The 23,308-nt window shown below is 42.9% G+C and overlaps 1 protein-coding gene across 1 annotated transcript in view; it reads right to left on the bottom strand.

Annotated features, from left to right (window-relative positions):
• RYR3 (ryanodine receptor 3) overlaps positions 1–23,308 on the bottom strand; it is a 642,559-nt gene that overhangs the window by 56,826 nt on the left and 562,425 nt on the right. The window contains 9 exon segments of the mRNA XM_045013234.1: positions 3,214–3,272; positions 12,263–13,587; positions 13,943–14,024; positions 18,125–18,229; positions 18,609–18,737; positions 19,317–19,405; positions 19,894–19,974; positions 20,718–20,791; positions 23,007–23,083. Of these exon segments, the coding sequence (XP_044869169.1) occupies positions 3,214–3,272; positions 12,263–13,587; positions 13,943–14,024; positions 18,125–18,229; positions 18,609–18,737; positions 19,317–19,405; positions 19,894–19,974; positions 20,718–20,791; positions 23,007–23,083 (2,021 nt within the window).

Here is a 23,308-nt window from a genome sequence, read left to right as displayed (position 1 = left end):
ACAGGAGGGCCAGCCATGCGAAGAGGAGAGGTTTGTGTTTATTAAGCACTGGGGAACCTTTTTGGAAAGTAGGATTCTATAAAGAAGGCAGGGTCTCCTTCTTAATCAACCAAAAGGATTTAGACTGCTGGCAATGACAATGAAGATTTGGGGGAGTGAATTTTTAAAACTAGACTTATTAAGCTGCAGGCTTGCAGGTACTGCAAAGTACTTAAGTTGAAAATGAAATATGGTAGTAAATAGCAGAAGTACAAGGGAATCTGTGTATCCAATAGTGAGAGAGAAGCATTTATGTTTTAACTGGAAGGAAGTGCAGGAGAGGAATAAGGAAATAAACTGTCAGCAGAAAGAGGTTAGGTGAATTAAAAATAAAAGCTATAAATGCCTACATAATAATATGAAAAGTCTAAAACCAAGAATAGGTGAGGTGGACTATCTCGTATTGGGGGAATACCTAGATATTTTATCAATGGCATATGATAAGGTACATTACTAGCCTCTGGGTCAGGAGACTCAAATCAGTTAGCTGAAAGAGATTAGGGGAAAAAAAAATCTAACAAAACCATTATAATGGGAGATTTGAACAACCTAAATCAGAGGTCGGCAACCTTTCAGAAGTGGTATGCCGAGTCTTCATTTATTCACTCTAATTTAAGGTTTAGCGTGCCAGTAATACATTTTAACATTTTTAGAAGGTCTCTTTCTATAAGTTTACAATATATAACTGAACTATTGTTGTACGTAAAGTAAATAAGATTTTTAAAATGTTTAAGAAGCTTAAAATGCAGAGCCCCCCGGAGCAGTGGCCAGGACACAGGCAGTGTGCATGCCACTGAAAATCAGCTTGTGTGCCGCCTTCGGCATGCATGCCATAGGTTGCCTACCCCTGACCTAAATATAAAGCAGTTTAATGTCATAACACAAAATGGTGTAATAAACAAAAGATTCCAGAACTGCTTGTTTTGGAGCATACAAGGGGAGAGACTTTTCGTCTTAATATTGAGAAACATACAGAATTGATTCTTTGGATTCTTAGTACAGAGAAATGCAAAAGAGTTTAAGTGCAGTTGGCAATTACCAGAGAAGTACTGTAACATTGCAAGTAATGTTTATGCTTAAAATCCTTGCACAGGGTTGGAAGTAAGGGCAGACAAGAATACCAAAATAATTCTCTAACAGTGAAATCTAAGAAAGGGATTTTTTTAAAATGAGGAAATTAGTTAGAAAAGTCTAAAAGGTAACAAGTTAAGAAACTGAAAATCACTGAACCATCATGGAAACTTTAGAGTCAACCCTGTTAAAGTCACTGAAGGCATGTATAGTGCTGAGAAAGAAAACAGCATAGTTAGGTGGCTAGCTATACTAATTTATTTAGGCCTCAAAATTATCCTTTTAAAAAATAAATCTCCGATTCAAATACAACAGGACAAAAACTTAGCAGGTTTGAAGAGGTATTTGTAGGACTGAAATTAATGGGGCTAAAGTGAGAATTTGAATAATAGACCAAAATATAAAGAAAAATAATAGTACATTGTTTAAATATGCCAGGAACAAGAAAGCTGTGTAAGTGAGTCATCAGATTTGCTAGACCACCTGGTTATAAAAGGAGGCAATCAAAAAGAAGAAAGAAATTGGCAGGACTATCAACTTAATACTTCAACACAAGCTGACCACACACTTCCTGACCTGCTGCTTGGAAACAAGTGAAGTAAATACCACACTAATGAAAGCTGCCATGTTAAAAATGTTTCTCGGGATTTTAGGAGAAGCAGCTGCAGAGGGTTTTATAAGACTGGGAATTAGGGTGACCAGACGTCCCGATTTTATCGGGACTGTCCCGATATTTGCTTGTTTGTCCCGCGTCCCGACCAATGTTAGGTCGGGACATTGGACAAACAAGCAAAGGCTCCGGAGCCCGAAGGGCTCGCGCCCTCCCCTGCCCCGACTCCGGCCCCTCCTTCCCCCATTGGATCCTTCCCCAAATCCTCGCCCCCATCCCCGCCCCCTCACTGCCCCATTGTCTCCCTCCCCAAATCCCCGCCTCTTTCCAAGCATGCCATGCCCAGGAGACTCAGGGGAGTGCAGGGCCGGGGTGAGTGTGAGTCTGGCCTGGCCCCGAACAGGCAGGACTCGGGCGCGGTACCTGGAGGGAGAGTAGGGGGGTGGCCCGTGGGGCTAGGTGGTGGCTGTTCTCCCCACCTGGGCAGGGGACTCGGGAGCAGCCGCTGCTGCAGCTCCCACTGCTGCGGGGGGAGGAAGTGGCCAAGCACGTGGCGCTCGGCGGCTGCGGCTTTGGTGCCCGGGCCTGAACCCCCTGAGCCCAGGCCTGTTGCGGGGCAGCGCGCACACTGCGCTCAGCCCCTGGCCAGTCGCGTCTGGGCTGGCTGCCCAGCTGGTGCAATCCCGTGGCGGAGGCATCGGCAGCCCAGTCCCGTTCGTTCCCCTGCAGGACCCGAGCGGGATGCGGGGGGCTGGGGCCTGCTGCCCCCACTCCGAGGCCGCCCACAGGATTGCACCAGCTGGGCAGCCAGCCCAGACGCGAGTGGCCAGGGGCTGGGTATGCGCAGCGTGCGCGCTGGGTCCCCGCAGCAGGCCCGGGCTCGGGGGGTTCGTGGGCGCCAGAGCCGCAGCTGCCGAGCTTGGCCAGCGGCCGCTTCCTCCCCCTGCGGCAGTGGGAGCTGCAGCAGCGGCTGCTCCCGAGTCCTGCTGCCCAGGTGGGGAGAACAGCCGCTGCCTGGCTCCGCAGGCCACCCCGTACTCTCCCTCCAGATATCGCGCCTGAGTCCTGCCTGCTCGGGGCCAGGCTGGACTCACACTCACCCCGGCCCCGTGCTCCACTGAGTCTCCCGGGCCTCCCTCCAGCGCTTGCGGAGGGAGGAGGAATCGGGGGTGGGGGATTTTTTTTTTTTTGCTCTGCCGCCATTTTTTCCCCCTCTGCCCCCACCCCGCCCCGCCCCCCCGCGTCCCGATATTTGACCTGGGTGATCTGGTCACCCTACTGGGAATAGGCTTATATGGATTGCTGAGAGTGACACCTGGGACAGGGTCCCTGCTCTGCTGCTCAGTGAAAGTGCTTGTTGTCTCTGAGGAGCTGTGCTGGCTGCCCAAGATACTGGTAAAATGAAGAGTCCAATCAATGCCTGCTCAGGGCTATTTCTGGCCAGCTCATCTAGGAACAGCAAGAAAATAAACAATAGTGTAAAAGTAACTTACTCAGCCTTCTCGGATTCTGCTTTTGTTTCTGTTTCATCTTCTTTTGTTACTTCAGACATCTAAAAACAAAAAGATATTAAAATTGCCATAAATTTACTTTTAAATAAATCTTCTCAATTCTACTTAATGCTTTCTAAAAAACAAATAAAACAATCAATTACCACCATGCTTCATTAACACTGGGTCACTTTCATGTTGTCATAATGCTAAATTTTTTTGCTTCTAAAACAAGTAGCAGACAACATTTCAATAGTGAAAACTTCTATCGTGATTCTTCCTCTAACAGGTTTTCAAGATATATTATTAATACAGTAATTGGTGCAGATGCCTGAATGACTCAAAGTAATAGTCAATGTAATGAGACTGGTGAAGTTACCAAAAAGGAATGGAGATGACTGAGCACAGATCATAGCCTAAAATTAGCTGGAGTACAGTGGTCACCATGAAGAACTTAACAGTTATGACTGGCATGTAAAATTAATGTAACTACGGCTTTGTATAATTTCTATACATAGAATGTAGAATAATGTGGATTATCACAAATATCAGCATGTCAATATCACAAATTCCAAGTAATTGTTTAGTTTATAATAGTGGCAACATCTTCCTATTTTGTCAACATAGATTAAAGTAATTATATTCTATAAATGTAATCAAAATTAGCAGAATATATGTATATGTTTTATTTTTGCAATACTTCTCCCTTAAATTATCTATCTATTCCCCCATACCACAGTATCTAACTGCTTCACAATCATTCACGTATTTATCCTCAATCCCCTGTAAGATAAAGATGTGCTATTATCCCCATTTTACATTAATTTTTTAATGCCAAAACACTGTAGGGACTACTACTGTTTACTCAGATTTTTTCCCCCACAAATACTAAAGTATTTCAGTTTGAGGACTTTTCACAGCCAAAGCACTCAAGTTTTATTAGTGTGAATACTCATGAAAAGCAGTTTTAGATTAAATCAATCATAGAATATCAGGGTTGGAAGGTAGACCATCTATTCTAACCGCCTGCTCAAAGCAGGACCAATCCCCAGACAGATTTTTGCCCCAGATCTCGAAATGGCTCCCTCAGGATTGAACTCACAACCCTAGGTCTAGCAGGCCAATGCTCAAACCACTGAGCTATCCCTCCCTCCTAAAATACTGAATAATTCATTGAAAGCCAATTCTGAACTGTGTATTAGATTGTAAAAATTTCACTTTGAGCTCCATTGATTGGTTATATGTCACATATTATTTCTGTTCCCTAACTGAATAACTTACATAATTCACATACATGAGAATTGTAAATTTCATAACTAATACAGAATTAGAAAGTCACAGTTTTGAATGATTGCAATAATTAACAAGTTAGAGCTATGGAGAGAAGAAATGGTTACTTACTGCAACTGTGGTTCTTCGACATGTGATGCAAATGTGTATTCCACTTAAGTGTGTGAGCACCCAGCGCACTGGAGCTGAAGAATTTTGCCTACCAAAATTAGAGGGGTGGTGTTCATGCTTCGTGGCCGTAGCTCCTCCCCGGCTATATGAGGCAGCACCACCCTGATCCCCCTCAGTTCCTGCATGCCAAATGCACAGAGATGAGACGCTGAAGCAGTGGATGGAGGGTGAGTTGTGGAATATACTCTCTGCATCACATCTTGAAGAACCACAGTTAACTAAAGAGGACTTACTCAGTATTAATAGTTCTTCGATGTGCCCCCCCTCTAGATGCTCACTGTAGCTGTGTCAGTGTCCCTGTGCCTCTCTTCGGAGATTTTTGATAGCAGTGTCCTTTCAGCCTGCATATGCACCCTCCTTGCCTTGTGCTCTGCCTCAAGGCTATCTAGCACTGCACAGATGAACCACCCTCAGTTCCTTCGCTACTACAGAGCCCATTCTTAAGAACTCCAAAGCAGAGGGGAGGAGGGCAGGTCATGGAGCATCCAGAGTGGGACACCATCTCGAAGAACCATCGCTACTGCACTAGATGAGTAACACTCTCTCTTTTGTGTGTCCCTATGGGTTCTCCACTGTAGGTGACTCCCTAGCAGGATTCCCTGGGGAGGGTTGTGCTTCTGCATTGAACTTAGTACTGATGTCCGAACCGTGGAGCTGAAGATCGCATCAGAGGCTGTCGTGTGTAATGGCATAATGTTTTGCTAAGGTATGAGCAGATGCCCAGGTTGCTGCCCTGCATATCTCTGTGATGGGGACATTCTTGATGAATGCAATAGAAGTGGAGATGGACCTTGTGCGACATGTTCATATGCCAGAAGGAGAATAATAGCACTGGTTAGTGAAGTTGGAAACCCAGCTTGAATGTCTTTGAGATGATATTGCAGAGGCCTTGGACCTGTCTGCAATGGCTACAAACAGCTTAGTGGATTTCCTAAATTCTTTTGTCCTGTCCAAGTAGAACCTCAAGGTTCTCCTGACATTCAGCATATGTAACACAGCCTCTCTGTTGCTGCAGTGAGGCTTTGGGAAGAAGGTCAGAAGGTGAATACGCTGGTGCATATGGAAGGAGGAGGTTACTTTGGGGAGGAGTTCAGATGTGGTCTCAGTGTCATGATGCCTACCAATTACTCTTCAGCCCCTTTCCTAACCCCCTCTCTCAGCTACTGAATATGCTATTCACCCAGAGATTGTCCGTGAAGAGGCTGCTTGCCCCTTAATATGATGTGCATATGATACAAATAGGCGAGGTGAAGCACGAAATTATTTAGTCCTGTCCAGATAGAAGGCTAGACAACACCTGACGTCTAATGTATGGAAACACTACTCTTCTAGAGATGAATGTGGCTTAGGAAAGTATACCACCTGGTTCAAATGAAACTGAGAAACCACTTTAGAAAAAAATTTGGATGTGGTCGTAAAGTCACTTTTTCTTTGAAGATCTATGTATAAGGAGGCCTACCCATCAGAGCCTGCAACTCACACACTTTCCTTGCGGATGTTACTGCTACCAGGAATGCAGTTCCTGGAGTGGAAAGGGAAAAAATGCTAGGGGCTTGAACAGAGGTCCTATCACTACTACTAGGACTGAGGAATTGGTTCTTGGACCAGAGGATATAGATGAAAAAGCCCTTTTAAGAATCTTGCTACCATGGGATTGGATCTTCCCTAAATAGAGGGATGAAATGCCACTTTCACAATGAACTAAGCGCAAGTCTTGGTGACTGAAGGTTCAGTAGATACTCCAAGATGTCCTGGATGGAAGCCAGCATTGCTTGAATTCAACGAGCCAATGATCACATAGAAAACTTTTTCCATTTTGGCAAATAGGCCATCCTGATAGAGGACTTTCTACTGTTGCGTAGAGCCTGCTGAACAGCTGCCAAACACTGCTCTTCCTCCTCTATCAGCCATGCAGCAGCCACACCATGAGATGCAGCCAAGTTTCTGAGTCAGTAGGTTGGGATGGAGAGGAAGCAGTATGGAAGGCCGAACTGACAGCGCAGAAGGTCAGGGAATCAGCACTGCCTCGGCCATGCTGGGGCAATAAGGTTGATCTTGGCCCAATCCGCCTTCAGCTTAAGGATGACCTGTGGGATGATCAGGACTGTGAAAGGCACAAAAGAGAGCTAACAGCTGAAATGGAAGGTGTCAGACAGGGAGCCCAGACTGAAGCCCCCACTGAGAGCATAACATATGACATTTCCTGTCGTCCCTTGTAACGAAGAGGCCAAGCACCAGAATGCCCCAAGTTGCGAAGATACTCTGGGGAATGCTTGTCTTCAGAGACCACTCAGGACTCAGCAAAAAATTCCTGCTAAGATGGTCCATGAGATGAACCCCAGACAAGTCGTCAGCCATTTGAGTGATACTCTCCTTGATGCAAAACTGTCACAACAGACCATCCCCTTGGCAGACCATCCTGGAGTGTGCTCCTCCTTGCTTGTTCACATAATACATTGCAATGGTATTGTTGGTAAATATGTGAATCGCTGAGCCCCTGTATGGATCTGAAAAGTGTGACATGCATTGTAACTGGCCCGAAGCTCCAGCACGCTGATATGCAGAGAAGACTCCTGCTCTGACCACACACACTGGACTTTCAGTGACCTCAGTCAGATGTACTTCTGACCCTATCAGAGACGCATCAGTGACAACAGTCCTGGTTGGTAAGGGCTGGATGAAAGGAACACCCTGACAAACATTGTCGAGAAACATCCACCATTGTAAGAGGTCCAGGATCAGTGGAGGAAGACTAACTAATCTGTCTAAGGAGTGAAGAGTCGGACAGTAAAGAGTCTTGAGGCACATTTGGAGGGGTGAAGATGTAACCTTATGAACTGGACCACCAACATGCAAGTGGACATGTGCCTCAAGAGCCTCAGGTAGATTCAAACTGTCATGGAACACTGAGATTGCAGACTGAGGCAGAGGTGGCCAATAGCCTGAAAACAGTCAATCGGCAGAATTGCTCTTGAACTTAGAGTCTACTAGGGCCCCAATGAACTATTTTTTGTGTGGGAACCAAAGTTGACTTCCTGGTGTTTAGGACCCAGATGTTGGTCGTGACTGAGCCCCAAGCATTGTGGCAATGGAAGGGAGCAATGACTGGAACACTGCTCTGGACCAAGCAGTCAAAATGGGTGCTTGGGGGCTGCTAGGGGAAGGTGTGTGGACTGTCAAAACCCAGAACCTGACTGCTTCCTCCTGTGGAATCTATGCCCCTTTCTGGACTATTTCCAAATCTCAGCAGAGGGAAAGTCTTCCCAAATATGTGCTGTGAATGATACCACAGTTGTTGCTATTAACCCCGTAGTGGTGCCTTCTCACCACCGGTGTATACACCCTTAAGGACTGAAGGGTAGCCCTAGAGTGTTTGAAAGAGTGCAGAGTCTCATCTGTTTTATCTGAGAACAGCTCCTTGCCATCGAAAGGCAGATCCTCAGTGGCCTGCTGGACATTGGGAACAGTGCCTGAATTCTGCAGCCAGGAAGATCTCCTCATGGTCACCACAGAGGCCATCACTCTGGCTGAAGTATTTGCAACATACAGAGCAGACTGCAAAGAAGTCTTAGCCACCAAGCAGCCTTTGGTACAAAATACATGAAATTCCTCCACTGAGACCTCGGGCAGTTGGTCTGTGAATTTAGACATAGCTGTCGAGCAGATAAAGTGGTACTTAAACAGAAGTGCCTGCTGATTAGCAATTCACATCTCCAAGGAAGATGAGGTGTAAATCTTCCTGCCCATCAGGTGCATTTGCTTAGAGTCCTTCTCCTTTGGAGTGGACTTAAACCTGTCCTCTCAAGCTATATCATTCACCACAGTTACTACCAAGGAATTTAGGGGCTGGTGGGAATAAAACCCCTCAGATCCCTGTGTGGGAACAAAGTAGTGCTTTTCCAAGTGCTTAGCTGCTGGTGGTATCAAAGCTAGCATGCTCCAGAGGACCTTAGCAGGCTCAAGGAGCACATCATTAATAAGGAGGGTGACACTCTCAGGGGCCAACAGCTGCAGGATATCCACAAAGTTGTGGGCATTCTTCTGCAGGAACTCCACCTGAACACCCAGGGAAGCAGCCATGCATCGCAATAGGTCCTGGTATGCCTTGAAATCCTCCAGTACTGAAGGGAAAGAAGAACCCAGCACTGCGGAATCGTCCATGGATGAGAATGAGGCAGTTAACTGTGTCAGAGCAGATCCTGCTCCAGGGCTGATGCACCCCAGGCAGGATGACTCTGGAGACTCCTCAAGGGGAAGATACACCAGTACCTGGACCTGTAGCAGATTGATGGTCACTGCCACAGATCTGGCCAGAGATCCTGGCTTTGAGTGGGACAAAGAGTGGAACTTCTGTGACCAAGGAGCAGCATGAAGGCTACTGGTATGAAGAGGGCATTAGTGGCCAGTAGGCGCCCGGCCAGGGTCCCCTGTCCTGACCACAAGACGAGCACCAATCCTGATACCTACATTGATCCATGAATGGCCCTCACTCAGGCAATGGAGAGCAGGAGGAGTAAGATCCTGACTTTGATGCTGAGACGTCCCGAGCTTCAGGGAACAGCATCGGGACCAGCCCTGAGGGTGTGAGCAACCAATCTGACTTGTCCTTAGCCCAGAATGATGAGGAGGCTGGCGCCGTCAGTGGAAACAGTACCATTGGTATCGCGTATGCCTCTGTTGCTTCTATTGATGGGAGTGGTGTCGACCCTGAAGTCAGCATCAGTACCAAAGTAACTAATAATGCAGAAGAGGAGGGTGGTGACTGCTGCCATAGCAACATTGGCAGCACCGGCGACAGGGATACTGAAGAAGTTCCAGGTGCCAAGGAGGGGTCAAGTCCTCTACCGGCCCCATTTCCACTGAGTGTGGAAGGGAAACATCAGGGTGCAGTGCTGACAGACCCATAGGTTTAGCGGCCTGCCCCGCCAATGGGGCTATAAAGGATGCAGCCCTGGCACAGTCCTGGACCAAGGGAAAGGTTGGGACAGACAGGCAGAGGAGGTCCACTGCTGTCTGACACCACTGGCGTGGAAGCAGTCGTTAACAGCATCACCCTTGTTGGTACCAGACCTAACGGGCACCCTGGGGCCTAGAATCAATGTACAGGGTCTCTGCCCTCCCTGTGTGATGCTCAGGAGTGGTTGACAGGACATGTTCCATCCCACGCACCAGCATTAATCCTGTGCTGATCCACACTCCTTCTGGAGGAAGGAGATGAGTCCCCATGGGACCTGGAGCAGCCTCAGCTATTCTTATGCAACCTTTTCCTCGGCACACTCCTCTGTATCTTTGGAGAGGTGCCAGCTCCAGGACACGAAGCAGCAAAATCCAAGGGATCCACACTGATCCACACTCCTTCTGGAGGAAGGAGATGAGTCCCCATGGGACCTGGAGCAGCCTCAGCTATTCTTATGCAACCTTTTCCTCAGCACACTCCTCTGTATCTTTGGAGAGGTGCCAGCTCCAGGACACGAAGCAGCAAAACCCAAGGGAAACCTGCCATCTGATGAAGGCCTTGGTGCCAAAGGAGGCTGCGTGGCCAGTTCAAGCAGATGCTGCTTCAGAAGAAGATCCCTTGCCACGTGAGTCTGTTTCATGAACAATCTTCAAATCAACCTCCGTTCCTTGCCATTGGCTTCACCCTAGACACAACAAGCACCACAGGTGGGGATCATTATTGGGGCTCGTCCCCCCACATGACAGACAATGTTTAAACCCCGGTGAGGACATCATCAGGGAACACTTAAACTACAACCAATTACTAGTAAGTCTAACACTATATATGAGTATTAATGAACTACATACAACTAGAAAAAAGTAACTGAAAAGAGGATTGAGAAGTTGAAAACCTCACAGAACTCCGACTCCAGTCATGGGTGTCAAGAAGGAACTGAGAGGGATTGAGGTGGCACTGCATCATGTAGGCAGGGGAGGGGCTACAACCATGAGTCACGAGCGCCCCCGTCCTTCCCACTCCCATGGGTACTGCTAGGCAAAATTCTTTGGCTCCCATGTATTGTGCGCACACACACCTAAGTGGAATATACAGCTGCAACTACTTGAAGAACCAAAAATTTATATTTGATTGGTCACAATTAATGATTCAAACGATCTGCATTAATTCCAAAAGAAATGTGAGAATAATAATTAACAAAAAATACATGTAAGAACTTTGCAATCACTTTGGGAATAGAAAGAAAGGCAAAATTTGTTGGAAAAATATATATTACTTGTTCAGGCTTACTAGGGACCTTAATTTCAAAGCAGAGTCACTCTGTTCAATTTCCATGTCCTTTAAATACCTCAGTACTAATGTAAATACAACAACCTATCCATATAAAATGACATGAAATTGCTACTATTTTATAAGGAATTTGTTCAAAATGAGATTTGACAATGGAATAGTCATAAGTAAAATTTTTATTTTAAAGAAAGTGTATATAAAACAGACATAAATAAATAAACTGGCCAGTAAATGGAAAATATAATTTGATATGCAGGAGAACATGGTAATACACATTTCATGGGGGCTAAAAGCTTGACAACAGAGTAAATAGTACATTATATAGTCAAGTAGTGGAGGTTTATACTGAAAACTCCTAGAAATCATACCAATGCCTTAAAAGGGTTGGGCTAAAACCCATTATAGAAGAGAAGTCTTTGAAATGGCCTAATACAAGTAGAGATGGATCTATACTGCAGAGTTTAAAGAACAGGAGTACTCACGGCACCTTAGAGACTAACAAATTTATTTGAGCATAAATTTGTTAGTCTCTAAGGTGCCACAAGTACTCCTGTTCTTTTTGCGGATACAGATGAACACGGCTGCTACTCTGAAAACTGCAGAGTTTAGATATCCTCACAATTTGAAAAGGTATTTGGATCCGGAGTTTTGGTTCAGGCCCATATTTAAATGGAATTACATTCAATTATGTAGGGATTTAGTGAAGTGGAACAAGATAAACTGTTCACATCGGGGAAGGACAATTAAAAATAAAGTAAATATTAAATTAACAGTAAATCAATAAATTCAGGCAAAGCTATTTCAGAGAGTAGGAAACAAAGGACAGTTTATTAAGTGTAATCAATTAAGCAAACAAAATAAATAAGTTAAGGGGATAATCAGGTATAATTATGGATGAAGAGTATTAAGGAGGAGGCTGAAAGGCAATTACAGAATAGGAAGTTAGCAACTAGGTCTGGAAAGAACCTAGGACACTTTGGGTGCTACTACTCTTTTTGTTCTGTGTTTGTAAAGTGCATGGCACAATGGGGTTCTGGTCCAGGACTGAGGTTCCTAGGTGCTAAAGTAATGCAAATAATAAATAGTAATAATACTGTAATCTAAATGAACAACAAAAATAATTATTATTAAGTTAAAACAAGGCAGACATATTGGCCTAAGCTCCTTTCCGGCAAATTATTCTTTGTTATAAGATTTAGATAATAAAATATAAGAAAATGACATTCCCAGAATATGTATCTCATAGGAACAGCAATTGAGTGAGCAAATAAGTTTAGTTATTACTGGAACTTTTAGTAATATATAATACATTTTTGCTGTAAGGGGCAATAAATTTGTTCCACCTACCTGTGCTTTTCTTTTCCTACGAACAGTGCTTTCCAAAGAGGGAGGGGTATCTGTACCAACTATTTCTGCAACATCACCGAGTCCAGCATCATGACCATGTTTTGAGCCACCTTCTTTTTTGGCATGAATGCCAAAAATATCTGACATTATGTCTGTTTCTCCTTTTTCACCTTTCACAAACTGCACAAATTCAACTCTAATTCCATGCTCAATGCCTTCAACCTTCTCTGCTTCTATGACATCATCGTGGATTCCAAACTGTGTTGGGTCAGGCATGTCCCCTAATATTTTGGTAACTTTGATGTTTTTGGCTCCTTCAACCAGGCCACCCCCAAACACAGTACTCCAGAGAATCTGGAAAATCCCCCATACGATGGTGAAGAACAACTGGAATAACCCTACAAATAGCATCCAGAAAAAGGAGAAAAACACTTTCACCAATTCCTTTATAGTCATCTTTCTAACTTTTCTGTACTGTTTCCTAAGGTTCCTTAAAGTGACCATTTTTAAAAAGTGGGCAGCATTCCTCTTCACTGCAACACAGGCCATTGCAAAAGCTGAAGCTGATTCCAGAGATTTTTCTTCTTCCTCATCATCTCCAACTTCCATTACATAATAAGGCTCATCCTCTTCCTCCTCTTCAGGTCGTTCAGCTGAATCTGATTCGGAGATCTGAGATGCTAACTGCATTTCAAAGATTGTGTCCTCACAGAAATTCACAAAGAGCTCCATTTTCTCTTGTTCTCCTCCTTCATTTACAACATCAAATATGAACTGCCTTTTGGATTCTTTCACCTGTGGCTTCTCCCACTGCATTCTACTGGATTCACTGATTTCAAAGTAAACTCTTTCAATTTTCTTGGCTCCACCCATTATTTCAATGCGGCCAAGGTAAGGTTCAAAGTAATTAAGTACACTTGCTGCTGGATCTAGTAAGCACCGAAGGCGTGAATCATTTGGCATGTGCTCTGAAAGGTTAGTTAACAAGACTGCCACATTAAATCCAATGTCTTTGGCTGGCTCATGAAATCTGTCCACAAAATCAACATAATTAAACATGTCATTTTCATCAGCTTCTGCACAGGACAGCAGGAATTCAAGTTCTGACTGTGTGTATTGTTTCTGACCTTCCATTGCTTTCTGGAATTCTTTCTTTGAGATGATGCCTTTACCATCTGGATCATATTCTTTGAAAGCATCTGAGCTGGTTAGGTCTTTCAATTTGAGGAACATGTCGAAGAACTTCAAGATCATTTCTACATTGCTAGATGATTCTACCAGTGTGTCCACCATCTGTTTTCCGATAGTCCCATTTACAACATTACCTACATTATATGTTAAAACAGTAAATTATTTGGATCTATAAAAACATGTAAAAATAAGTTAATTTCATATTTATGTTCAGAAACACTACCAAAAACACTTTTCCAATTTTATTCTTAAATCTCCATAATTTTCTTGTAAATATGTTTTTCTGCATTGTCTTTGCTCTTTCAACATTACGTGCACCTTATATAATTCTCGTTTAAACATTTTTTAATAAACACTAAATAGCTTTTTGCACTGGCATAATAAAAATGCAATTAAAGAACAATTCTGAAAGATTAATTATTGCATTGTGACAGCTCAGCTTCATAACACTGAAAGTAATAACACATAATTATAAAAAATAGATCTGACCTTCAAGTAGTGACAACAGCATCACAACCATATCCTTCAGGAGATCCAACAATTCCTTAAGTAATTCAATCTGACTGGAATCCTGCAACATAAATGGTGTACACATTTTTTTCTTATTAAGAAAAGATACATTTAACAGGAAGAAACAGCACTTGGAATGGTTATCACATACAGCCCTAGTAAACATAGACACATCAGGATCGTTCACAGTCATTTCTATTATGATATATTACAATAATCTCATACAATACAATGTGCTCAACTAGAGCAGATGTGTGAGCATTGGGGTATGTTGTAATAAAGTACCGAGGACTACTGAAGTGGAGACTATTAGTGAGGGAGAGTCTTATTAATTTTGCTAATCCATATATGAGAGACTACACATAAAAAATCCATCCCCCCAACATAGCACAATATATTAGGATTCATATTACTAAAACTTTAATATGTTTACAGAATATACCAGAGTACATTAATTAATATAACAAGACCAATATGGATTTAGGTGCCTAACTTTAGGAAGATAGGCAGCCAAGTTTGAAAATTCTGCCCAAGATTCATGGTGGTGAGAAGGATGTTTATATGCAGATCAAAGGGGAACAGAGTACAAGAAAGGGAGGGGAATGCTGATTGGAAGTGTGAGAAGCATTGCTGCTCCTCTAAAGTGAAGGAAGTGGCTGCTGGCTGTCAGCAGTGGCTCTCTTTTCTCCTGTGTGGGGGATGTACATCTAGGCTGTTCCCTGAGGCACCAGCTCCGTTTTTCTCCCAGTTCTCCCCATCCTGTAATTCCTTGTCATCATACCATATATACTTGTATACAAATCAATTTGGTTTATGAGACAATCAAAGCATTTTTATCAATGTTTACATCAAAACTGGGTGGTGGAGGAGCACGAGAGGAGTAGCTTATCCATGGGTGAGGTTACAGATGAGTAACTAAAACTAAATCACAGTTATCAAAATAAATGAACATTTTGTGATCAAGTAATCTTGATTTTTTTTTACGTTTGCTCAATCACTAAGTGACAAAATTTGGTAATCTGCAGTGGTGAAGTTGCGAAGCTCATATTTTTATTACTAGAAAATGACATGATTATTGACATTATTCAAAAATATAAAAGCATTCGGGCTTTAGAAAACTGTAAAACTATAAAAGCGGCAAAGAGTTCTGTGGTACCTTATAGACTAACAAACATATTGGAGCATGAGCTTTCATGGGTGAATACCCACTTCGTCGGATGCATGTGCTCCAATACATTTGTTAGTCTATAAGGTGCCACAGAACTCTTTGCCGCTTTTACAGATCCAGAGTAACACGGCTACCCCTCTGATACTGTAAAACTATGTGTGTTTTATACCTTTTGGGGTAGCTTGTGTTTGTCAGTGTTAAGTCAGTTTAATTCAACTCCAGGAAGATATAGATACAAAATACAATAAAAATACACTAGTTCATCTTGAAGATTACACATTGGTAACACAGGGGCTGGTTCATTAGCTATGTGATTTGTTCTGAACACTATGTAAGAGATCCACATTCAAATGCTGAGTCTCTGGCTCCCTGAAAGCAGGCAAACTCTTTATGTTGTTCTGCAGAAACAACTCAGGCCAATCTAAGAACAATAGTGATGGGTTTCAAAGAGTTCCATCCCACTTTCCTAAACTGGAAGGAAGGCTAATGAGACATGGGACTTTTAGAAAGGCGGGAAGTAAACTGCAGAGTAAAACTTGCTGAAAACTGTCTGATGGGAAATTTTCCATTTGAAAATACCAATGTAATTAAACCAAAATGTTCTGCAGGAGCAAGTCAATGCCATTGAAACTTTTGATGAAAATCAGACAAACAAGCTGCCTGGCTCACCTTCCTGGGGTCCCAGATACTACTCTCCCGCCGCTTCCCTTGTTTCTGGGAAGCTTGGTTTCTCAGAACCCTTGACTCCTCAGCAGCCCACCAGGCAAGCATCTGGGCAGACCAAGAAGCTGACAAGCCAAAAAAAAATTTCATTTCCCTCCAAATGGTATTTTTCGTGTGTGGGGATTGGAAAATCCCATTCCCACACAGCTCTACTGGAGAGGGAGGAAGCTGGTAGGACCTTTTACTCCTGAGGGCATTCTGTGCCAAAAAAATAAAAATTCTGCACACAATATTTTAAAATTCTGCAAGTTTTATTTGTCAATAAATAAATGCAGAGGCTCCAACATGGCATTGAGGAGCTCAGGCCACTGGCTGCACGAAGGTGGGAGATCACCCTGCAGCCCCCCATCCCCACCCCTAGGACACAGACTCAGTGGTGAGGCTGCACCCGACTCTGACACAGCATAAGGCCTGAGCCTGCCCCAGCCCCAGAAACACCCTTGGGCCCTGCCTCTCTGTGCACCAAGTGAGGGCAGGCAGGCTCAACAAGGCAGGATCTAAGTGTGAAGGGGATCAGTGTGGGGGGGATCCAGGTGTGGGGTGAGAGGATTCTTTGTGGGACAATCTGGGTGCAGGCAGCTTAGTGGGGTGGGTCTAGGTGTGGGGGGATCTGGATGCACATAGACTCATTGTGTGTGTGTGGGGGTGTTCCAGGTGCAGGGGCAATGGGACTCTGCAGGGGAAGGTGGTTGGGGCTCAGTGGAGGGGTCTGCGTGTGGAGGTCTCAGCAAGAGAGTTTGGGTACTGGGGGAGTGGGGCTTGGTGGGGTGGGAGTCTGGGTGCAGCTAGTTGGGGGTCAGTGGCATGGGGGTCTGGATGTGGGGGCTCAGGGTGGTGCAGGGTGTAGGGAGCTTGTCAGTGTAGGGGTTTGAGTGCAGGGAGCTTAGTGGGGGGTGGTCTTGGTGCAGGGGTGGGGGTTCTGAGTCACGGGTCTGGATGCAGGGGAGCACCAAATACAGGGGTTGAGGTCCAGTGGAGTGGGGTTCAGGTATGGAGGATTCTGGGTGTACGGGGTGAGGCTTGGTGGGGATGTCTGGGTATGGGAGGTCTGGATGCATAGGGATTGGGTGGATGGGGGACCAGCTCCCCATACAGTGACTCCCTCCCCCTGCAGCTGTGGAGCGATGGGGGCAGGAGAGGATACTGAGCTTCCTGCAGCTGGGAGAGGTTTCTGGGTCTGCGTCTGGCACAGTCCCAACCACGCCTTGGTAGGGGAAGAGGAAGTCTTCTCCCCTCCTGCCTCCAGCCCAGCCAGGACTAGCAGCTGTTCCAGGCTCAGGGTAGGAGTCACTGGGTGGGGTGTCCCCAGCCTCGTGGCGATTTACCTCTCTGCCGGCTGCCTGAAACGATGTACCTGCACTGCTCGGGAGTGGTGTATGACTGCTCTTGCAGCTTCCCTTTGTTACCCTGTCAGAAAGTCTTTTTTCTACAGGGAAGCAAAGAAATCAGCGGGGAACATAAATTCTGCTCATGCACAGTGGTACAGAATTCCCGCGTAAGAACCTTTAAAAATAACCTGCATCTATTATCACAATGCAAATTGTAAATATGCTAATCGGTTCTGTTCTTTTTTGACATAGATGCAAATATCTTATCAGTGAAATGAGGATATTACTATTTATTTCTTTAAAACATTTTACTGTATTTTTTTTAAATCTAAAGCAAATATGATGGATGCCATATAGAAATTTCTATTATACTGAGAGATTTTACCATTTTCATGAACTTTCTTGTTACATAGCTATTGCTGAAAATGGTAAACATCTTAGAAAACTGTAGAACTTAAATGCACCACTTTTATGTTCTCAACTAATGGAAAGCACCTAATTTCAGAGACAAATCTTTTGAAAAAAGCAAAAACCACTTGATGTTATTTAAAGTGGCATTGAATAAGGAGCTTCAGACTCATTAACATGGTACTTGTAGGCTGGCCATTAAAAAAAAAGTCCCTTAGCCATAAAAGGGCAATTAGGTAATGCATGATGTGTCTAAAGAGATAATTGAAGCACACTGTATATGGACATGTTTAAGAGGTTAGCTGACTCACTTGAGCACAGGAGGAGAATCATAATTCATGGAGCAGAAGGCCCAACAGTTTTTTCTAGGGCTATCATCTAAGTTTAGGGCTGTTACATAATGAAAATAAGAATGCTATACACAACTGAACAGAGACCATACTCTTAATTGACTTATAGCTTTCACTGCACATTTTATTGCATTTTATGCTTATATAGATGCACTATAGATAATTGTGGAACAACTGAAAATACCTTAGAGAGTTTCATTTGCATGTTAGCAAAGACATGAAGGAAGCCAACAACTGCATCCCATAGCCTACTGTGAGCCAGACTCTGCTGGTTACCTATGCAAGGACCCTAAAAATAAAGAAAAACACATATTTTCTTTACGCATCAATTGGGATAAGAAATACTTTTCCTATTTAAGGCTCCTAGTTGAGCAATCCAAGAAGTAAGTACAATTTTCCATTAAGTTATTCTAAAATGTCTTCCAAAATATAATCACCACATATGTTGTGAATGTTATGCATATAGACAATCACAAAAATATCTATAGATTTTCACATTATGGACCAGATCCACAATTGATGTAATTGAGCATAGCTCAATTCAAATCAATGAAGATGAAGCTATGTCAATTGCCGACTTATACTAGCTGAGGATCAGGCAGTGTATATGTAAATACATTTGCTGTAAATATTGAAATTTGAACATCCTGTGTCAGGTTTCCATTTACCTGGATATATTCCGTAAGTGAGTTGAAAATCTGTTTGGTAACAGCCAAAGCTTTAGAGAAGTTACGCTGTCCAGATTCATCAATCACATTTTTTCCTGAATAGTACCAATAGAAGTCACTAATTGATTCCTAAGAACAAATGACAACATATTATATTTTTCCACTCTCATATTATATGTTCAGCAATTACCATACAGTATCACATCAACAGAAATTGAAATGGTAGATAGGATTTCACATTTTTATGTGCTTTTATTTCTAACCACAATAATGTTATACAACTTTGTCCAATTATGTATTCTGCAGTTATCAATACTGAAATGCATTATCATTCAGTTGTTTTACAAAGGCACATCTGACAGTTATGAGCTATTTAAAAATTAAGATAACAAGTGTGTACACTTTAATATTAAAGCTGTTAGTTACAGGTCAACTTCATATACAGGATTACCACACTAGTAATCACAAATGAAATTAAGTCCATCCAAAATATGTGCAGCCATGAGCATGTGCACCAGGTGAGGGAGCAGAGGGTGCAGGCAGCTTCCTGATTCACCTGCACAGGGGTGGGCACAAAGTGATGTTTGTGATACTCCCAGTGCAAAGACTACACAAAGCTAGTGCTGCTCCTCTTGTTAGCTTCACAAAAGTGCAAGGGGAGGGGAATAATTTATTCTTTGTTTTGTCTTTGTCTTTTTTTTTTTTTACCTGAAGACGTAAGAGATAGTCAACAGTGCTGATAATAATATTCACTGTTGTAGTGTTGCCCATCTGAGTACGCAGGAAATTCTGAAAATCTGAAATCACAAATAATTTGTGTTTGATAAATATGTATGTATAAGAAACAAAAAATAGGAGATTATTCCACTATATTAAAGAGGAAAGTTACTCTTATAGCTACTAATTGTGAAAGACCATCTCATATACACTACACTGAAAAGCACTGATGCTTATCAAAGATTCTGGACATTTTATTGAAATATATCATAATTTAAACATATAACAAGAACTTTTTTGTGACTATCTTGCCATCTATCTTTCTATTAATGATGAGATGCACAAATTCTGGAATGTCATTACGACTGTTAGTTAAAGAGTGAAAGTTGATTAGATTGCATGGTTTATCACATTTTGAAAAACCACTTTAGCTTAGAGTATTGACTGGATTACCTTTAGCAAAAAACAGAAAGTCAATTTGAACAGCATCAATACTAAGGACTACTGTCCTTCCTTTTAAGAGCCTGAATACAATCACTTCCCTGAAAATTCATTCCAGTCTACTTACCATTGTTATGACCTTCACAAAGCAGCTGTAAAAATCTAAACAGATCTCGAGTAAACTCATCATTCTGTAGCACTTTCTCACCTTGAAAATATATAGTACAATGAATGTGATCATTGTTTATTATGAAACATGCAAAACATATATTCTTCAAACAGCATCCTTCAAAATAAGTGATTCTAATAAAAAGCAAATACTGTAAGCTGCTTTAAAGTAATTTTAAATAAATGTACTGAGAGTAATGATAATAAAACAAATTATGAAACAGAAAAAGCAAAAGCCAAAATATTTAGCACTCCAATGCATTCATGGTAAAAATACTGGACTAAAGTTCTAATAAGTAAATGGTTAGTTGTCAATAAAACCATGCCTTAAATATGAAAGACACTTCTTTAATTAAGCATCAAACTCTTTGTCCAAGCTCAACACGCAACCTGCTGCAGACCATAAAACTAAACCTAAAGGATGTCTGGGAAGATGCAATTAAAGAAGATTTCTTTCTGTATTTGCAACACACAATAGCATCAAAAGCTGTAAACCCAAACGTACCACGCTCACGAACGATGACTGTGGATCAGAGAAAAATAATAAGAATACAGGATAAGCAAATTGTAAGTTACATGATAATTTCCGTTCAAATGTTTACTGCTAGAATTTTAATAAACATTAACCATGTTAAAAAGACTAATCTAATCCTAATTTTAATGGGGCTATCAATAAAGAGAGCAATGCGCTAAAACAGCTCTGAAAATTCCAGTTTTAGAAGGAAGCGTAATAAACTCTTTAATTGTTACTTGAATTAAATGGGTTTTATTCATTATACTTACGAGTTCCTTCTTCAGTAACCATTCCAAGGCCTTCTGCTTTATTCTGTCTCTCAAATGCATTCAAGTCAAGAACACTTTTAACAAAGCACAGAAAATTGAGAAAGTTCTGCTGCTGTATGTAACGGCAAAATTAATTTCCTCTATGAACTCTTTGGAAGCCTTGACCCACATGTTTTACCCATTGTGATACACACAGACTTGTATATATAAAATGAAACATGTTTTAAATAAAAGGGTTGGAGGGGGATATGGGTCCAGTGTCTGTTTCTGAAAAGATACAGGTTTAAATCTCCTCTTGATATACACCTATTACTACCATTAATATCAAGAGGAGTTACACACCTATATGTAGAAGAGAAAAGGAACACAAAATATTGATTAAATCCTGTCCCATCCCACCCCCTCCAAACGGTCATAATTTGAGTTCACTTTATTTCTCATTTGTATGGTTTCTACCAAACTGTTATCATTTAAAAGGAACCTGTTGAGAGTCTAATTGTCTTGCAAAGTCAAAATGTATTGAAAGATTGATTTTCTACTCCTGAGGGCATTCTGCACCAAAAAATTAAAAATTCTGCACACAATATTTTAAAATTCTGCAAATTTTGTCAAAGAAATCGGGAGGCTCCAGCATGGAATTGGGGAGCACAGGCCACTGGCTGCACAGAGGTGGGAGATCACTGTGTAGCTCCCCGCCCCCTCCCCCCCGGGACAGGGACTCAGTGGTGAGGCTGCACTCAACCCTGACATAGCACAAGGACTGGGTCTGCTCCAGAAACACCACAGTGCCTCAGCAAGGGAGGATCCAAGTGTTCAGGGGCTTAGTGTGGGGGGATTCAGGTGTGGGTTGAGAGAGTTCTGTGTGGGGCAATCTTGGTGCGGGCTGCTCAGTGGTGGATCTGGGTGTGGGAGCTTGTTGGAGGGTTCTGGGTGCAATGGTATGGGACTCTGCAGGGGGGTCCAGATGAAGGTGGTTGGGGCTCAGCAGGGGGTCTGGGTGTGGGGGGGACAGAGCATGGTGGGGGATCTGACTGTGGGGGGCTCAGTGGGGGGTTCAGATACTGGGGGAGTGGGGCTCAGTGGGGTATGGATCCAGCTGCATCTGGTTGGGGCTTGGTGGGGAGGGGATCCAGGTGCGGGTGGCTTGTCGCAATGGTCCAGTTGCAGGGGGAGTGGGGCTCATCAGCGGGGTTCTGAGTGCGGGGTATGTGTGTGTGAGACTCGGCAGGAGAGTCTGGGTATGAGGGGGTCTGGATGCACAGGGATTGGGTGGATGGGGGAGCAGCTCCCTGTACAGGGATACCTGCCCCTGCAGTGGAGGAATGATAGGTGCAGGAAGCGGGGTGGGGGATTTTCAGAGCTTTCTGCAGCTGGGGAGAAATCTGGGGGTGGTCTGATCTGGCTCTGACCTCCACATCCCAGCTGGGACTAGCAGCTGAGCCCGCCATAGGATAAGAGCCACCAGCCGGGTCTTCCCAAGTCCTGCTCTCTGCCCCACAGTAATTTACCTCTCTGGCGGCTGCCCCCTGGGCACCCGAAACATACTGTTAGAGAGGGTCGCATGACCGCTCTTGTGGCTTCCCTTTGCTTCCCCATCAAAAAGTCATTTTTCTGTGTGGAAGCAAAGAAATCTGTGGGGGACATAAATTCTGTGCATGTGCAATGGCACGGAATTCCCCCAGGAATAATTTTTATTGCTAATACAGCAAAACTCATTTCCCAGAACAGAAGATGGTAACCTCTCTCTGTACACTGGTGAAATAATTGTATTTCTCTAATCTGAATACATTTTAAATTTTTAAATTTTTTAGCTAGTGTAGTTCATTTAGTTTCACAGTGACACATGCACGTGTTTTTATTCACAGTGATATTATTAAAACCAAAAACTGAAACACTAGCATATTGTTTCCAGTGTCCTTTACATTTTATGGTCCGTCTTCAAATGAACTTTGTTTTTACTATTGCCCAGAAAGACACACATAAGCAACAGGCACTACTGTCATTGCAGATCACCACTGAGCTAAAACCTACTAAATGCTGTATTACTCTTACATGTGCTTACTAAGAAATACAAGGTCAGCCTACTATTTCTTTTCTCTTGGAAGAATATTCCACAGATGAACTTACTCTTCTTAAGTGCCTAAGATCCACAAATACAATTCCCTCTAGATCAATTCCCAGCTCAGTTGTCGACTGCTGTAATCCAACCTTCAAAATGCACCAACTCTGAGCAATTAGTCACCAACCTAGATGCTACTAAAGCTGTAACAACATGGTTTGTGCTTTTACCTGCAAGACTGCATTAAGCCAGAGAGACTCTGAAAAAATCCAGCATCCTTCTTCTCTTTAAGGTAATCTAACATTTTCTAGAGGAGAGAGAAATTTAGGAAAAACTATATAAAAATCATCATAATTTGACAATTTGCCAAATGATCATTGTCATATTGACAAAACTGGCCAGTAATATATTTGATCTTGCTCTTATTAAAATGTAGTTTCCTCTAGCCTTAATCATATTAGTATGTATCTAACTGTTCAACCAGCCAGACTATTACTCCCCCCCATTTTTTGCCATCTAATCTAAAATTAAC

Source organism: Mauremys mutica, chromosome 4, assembly GCF_020497125.1.
Source record: "Mauremys mutica isolate MM-2020 ecotype Southern chromosome 4, ASM2049712v1, whole genome shotgun sequence".
In the NCBI taxonomy this organism is placed as follows: Eukaryota; Metazoa; Chordata; order Testudines; family Geoemydidae; genus Mauremys; species Mauremys mutica.
The sequence above is the reverse complement of the archived record's forward strand: the minus strand, read 5'-3'. Positions and strand labels throughout refer to the sequence as shown.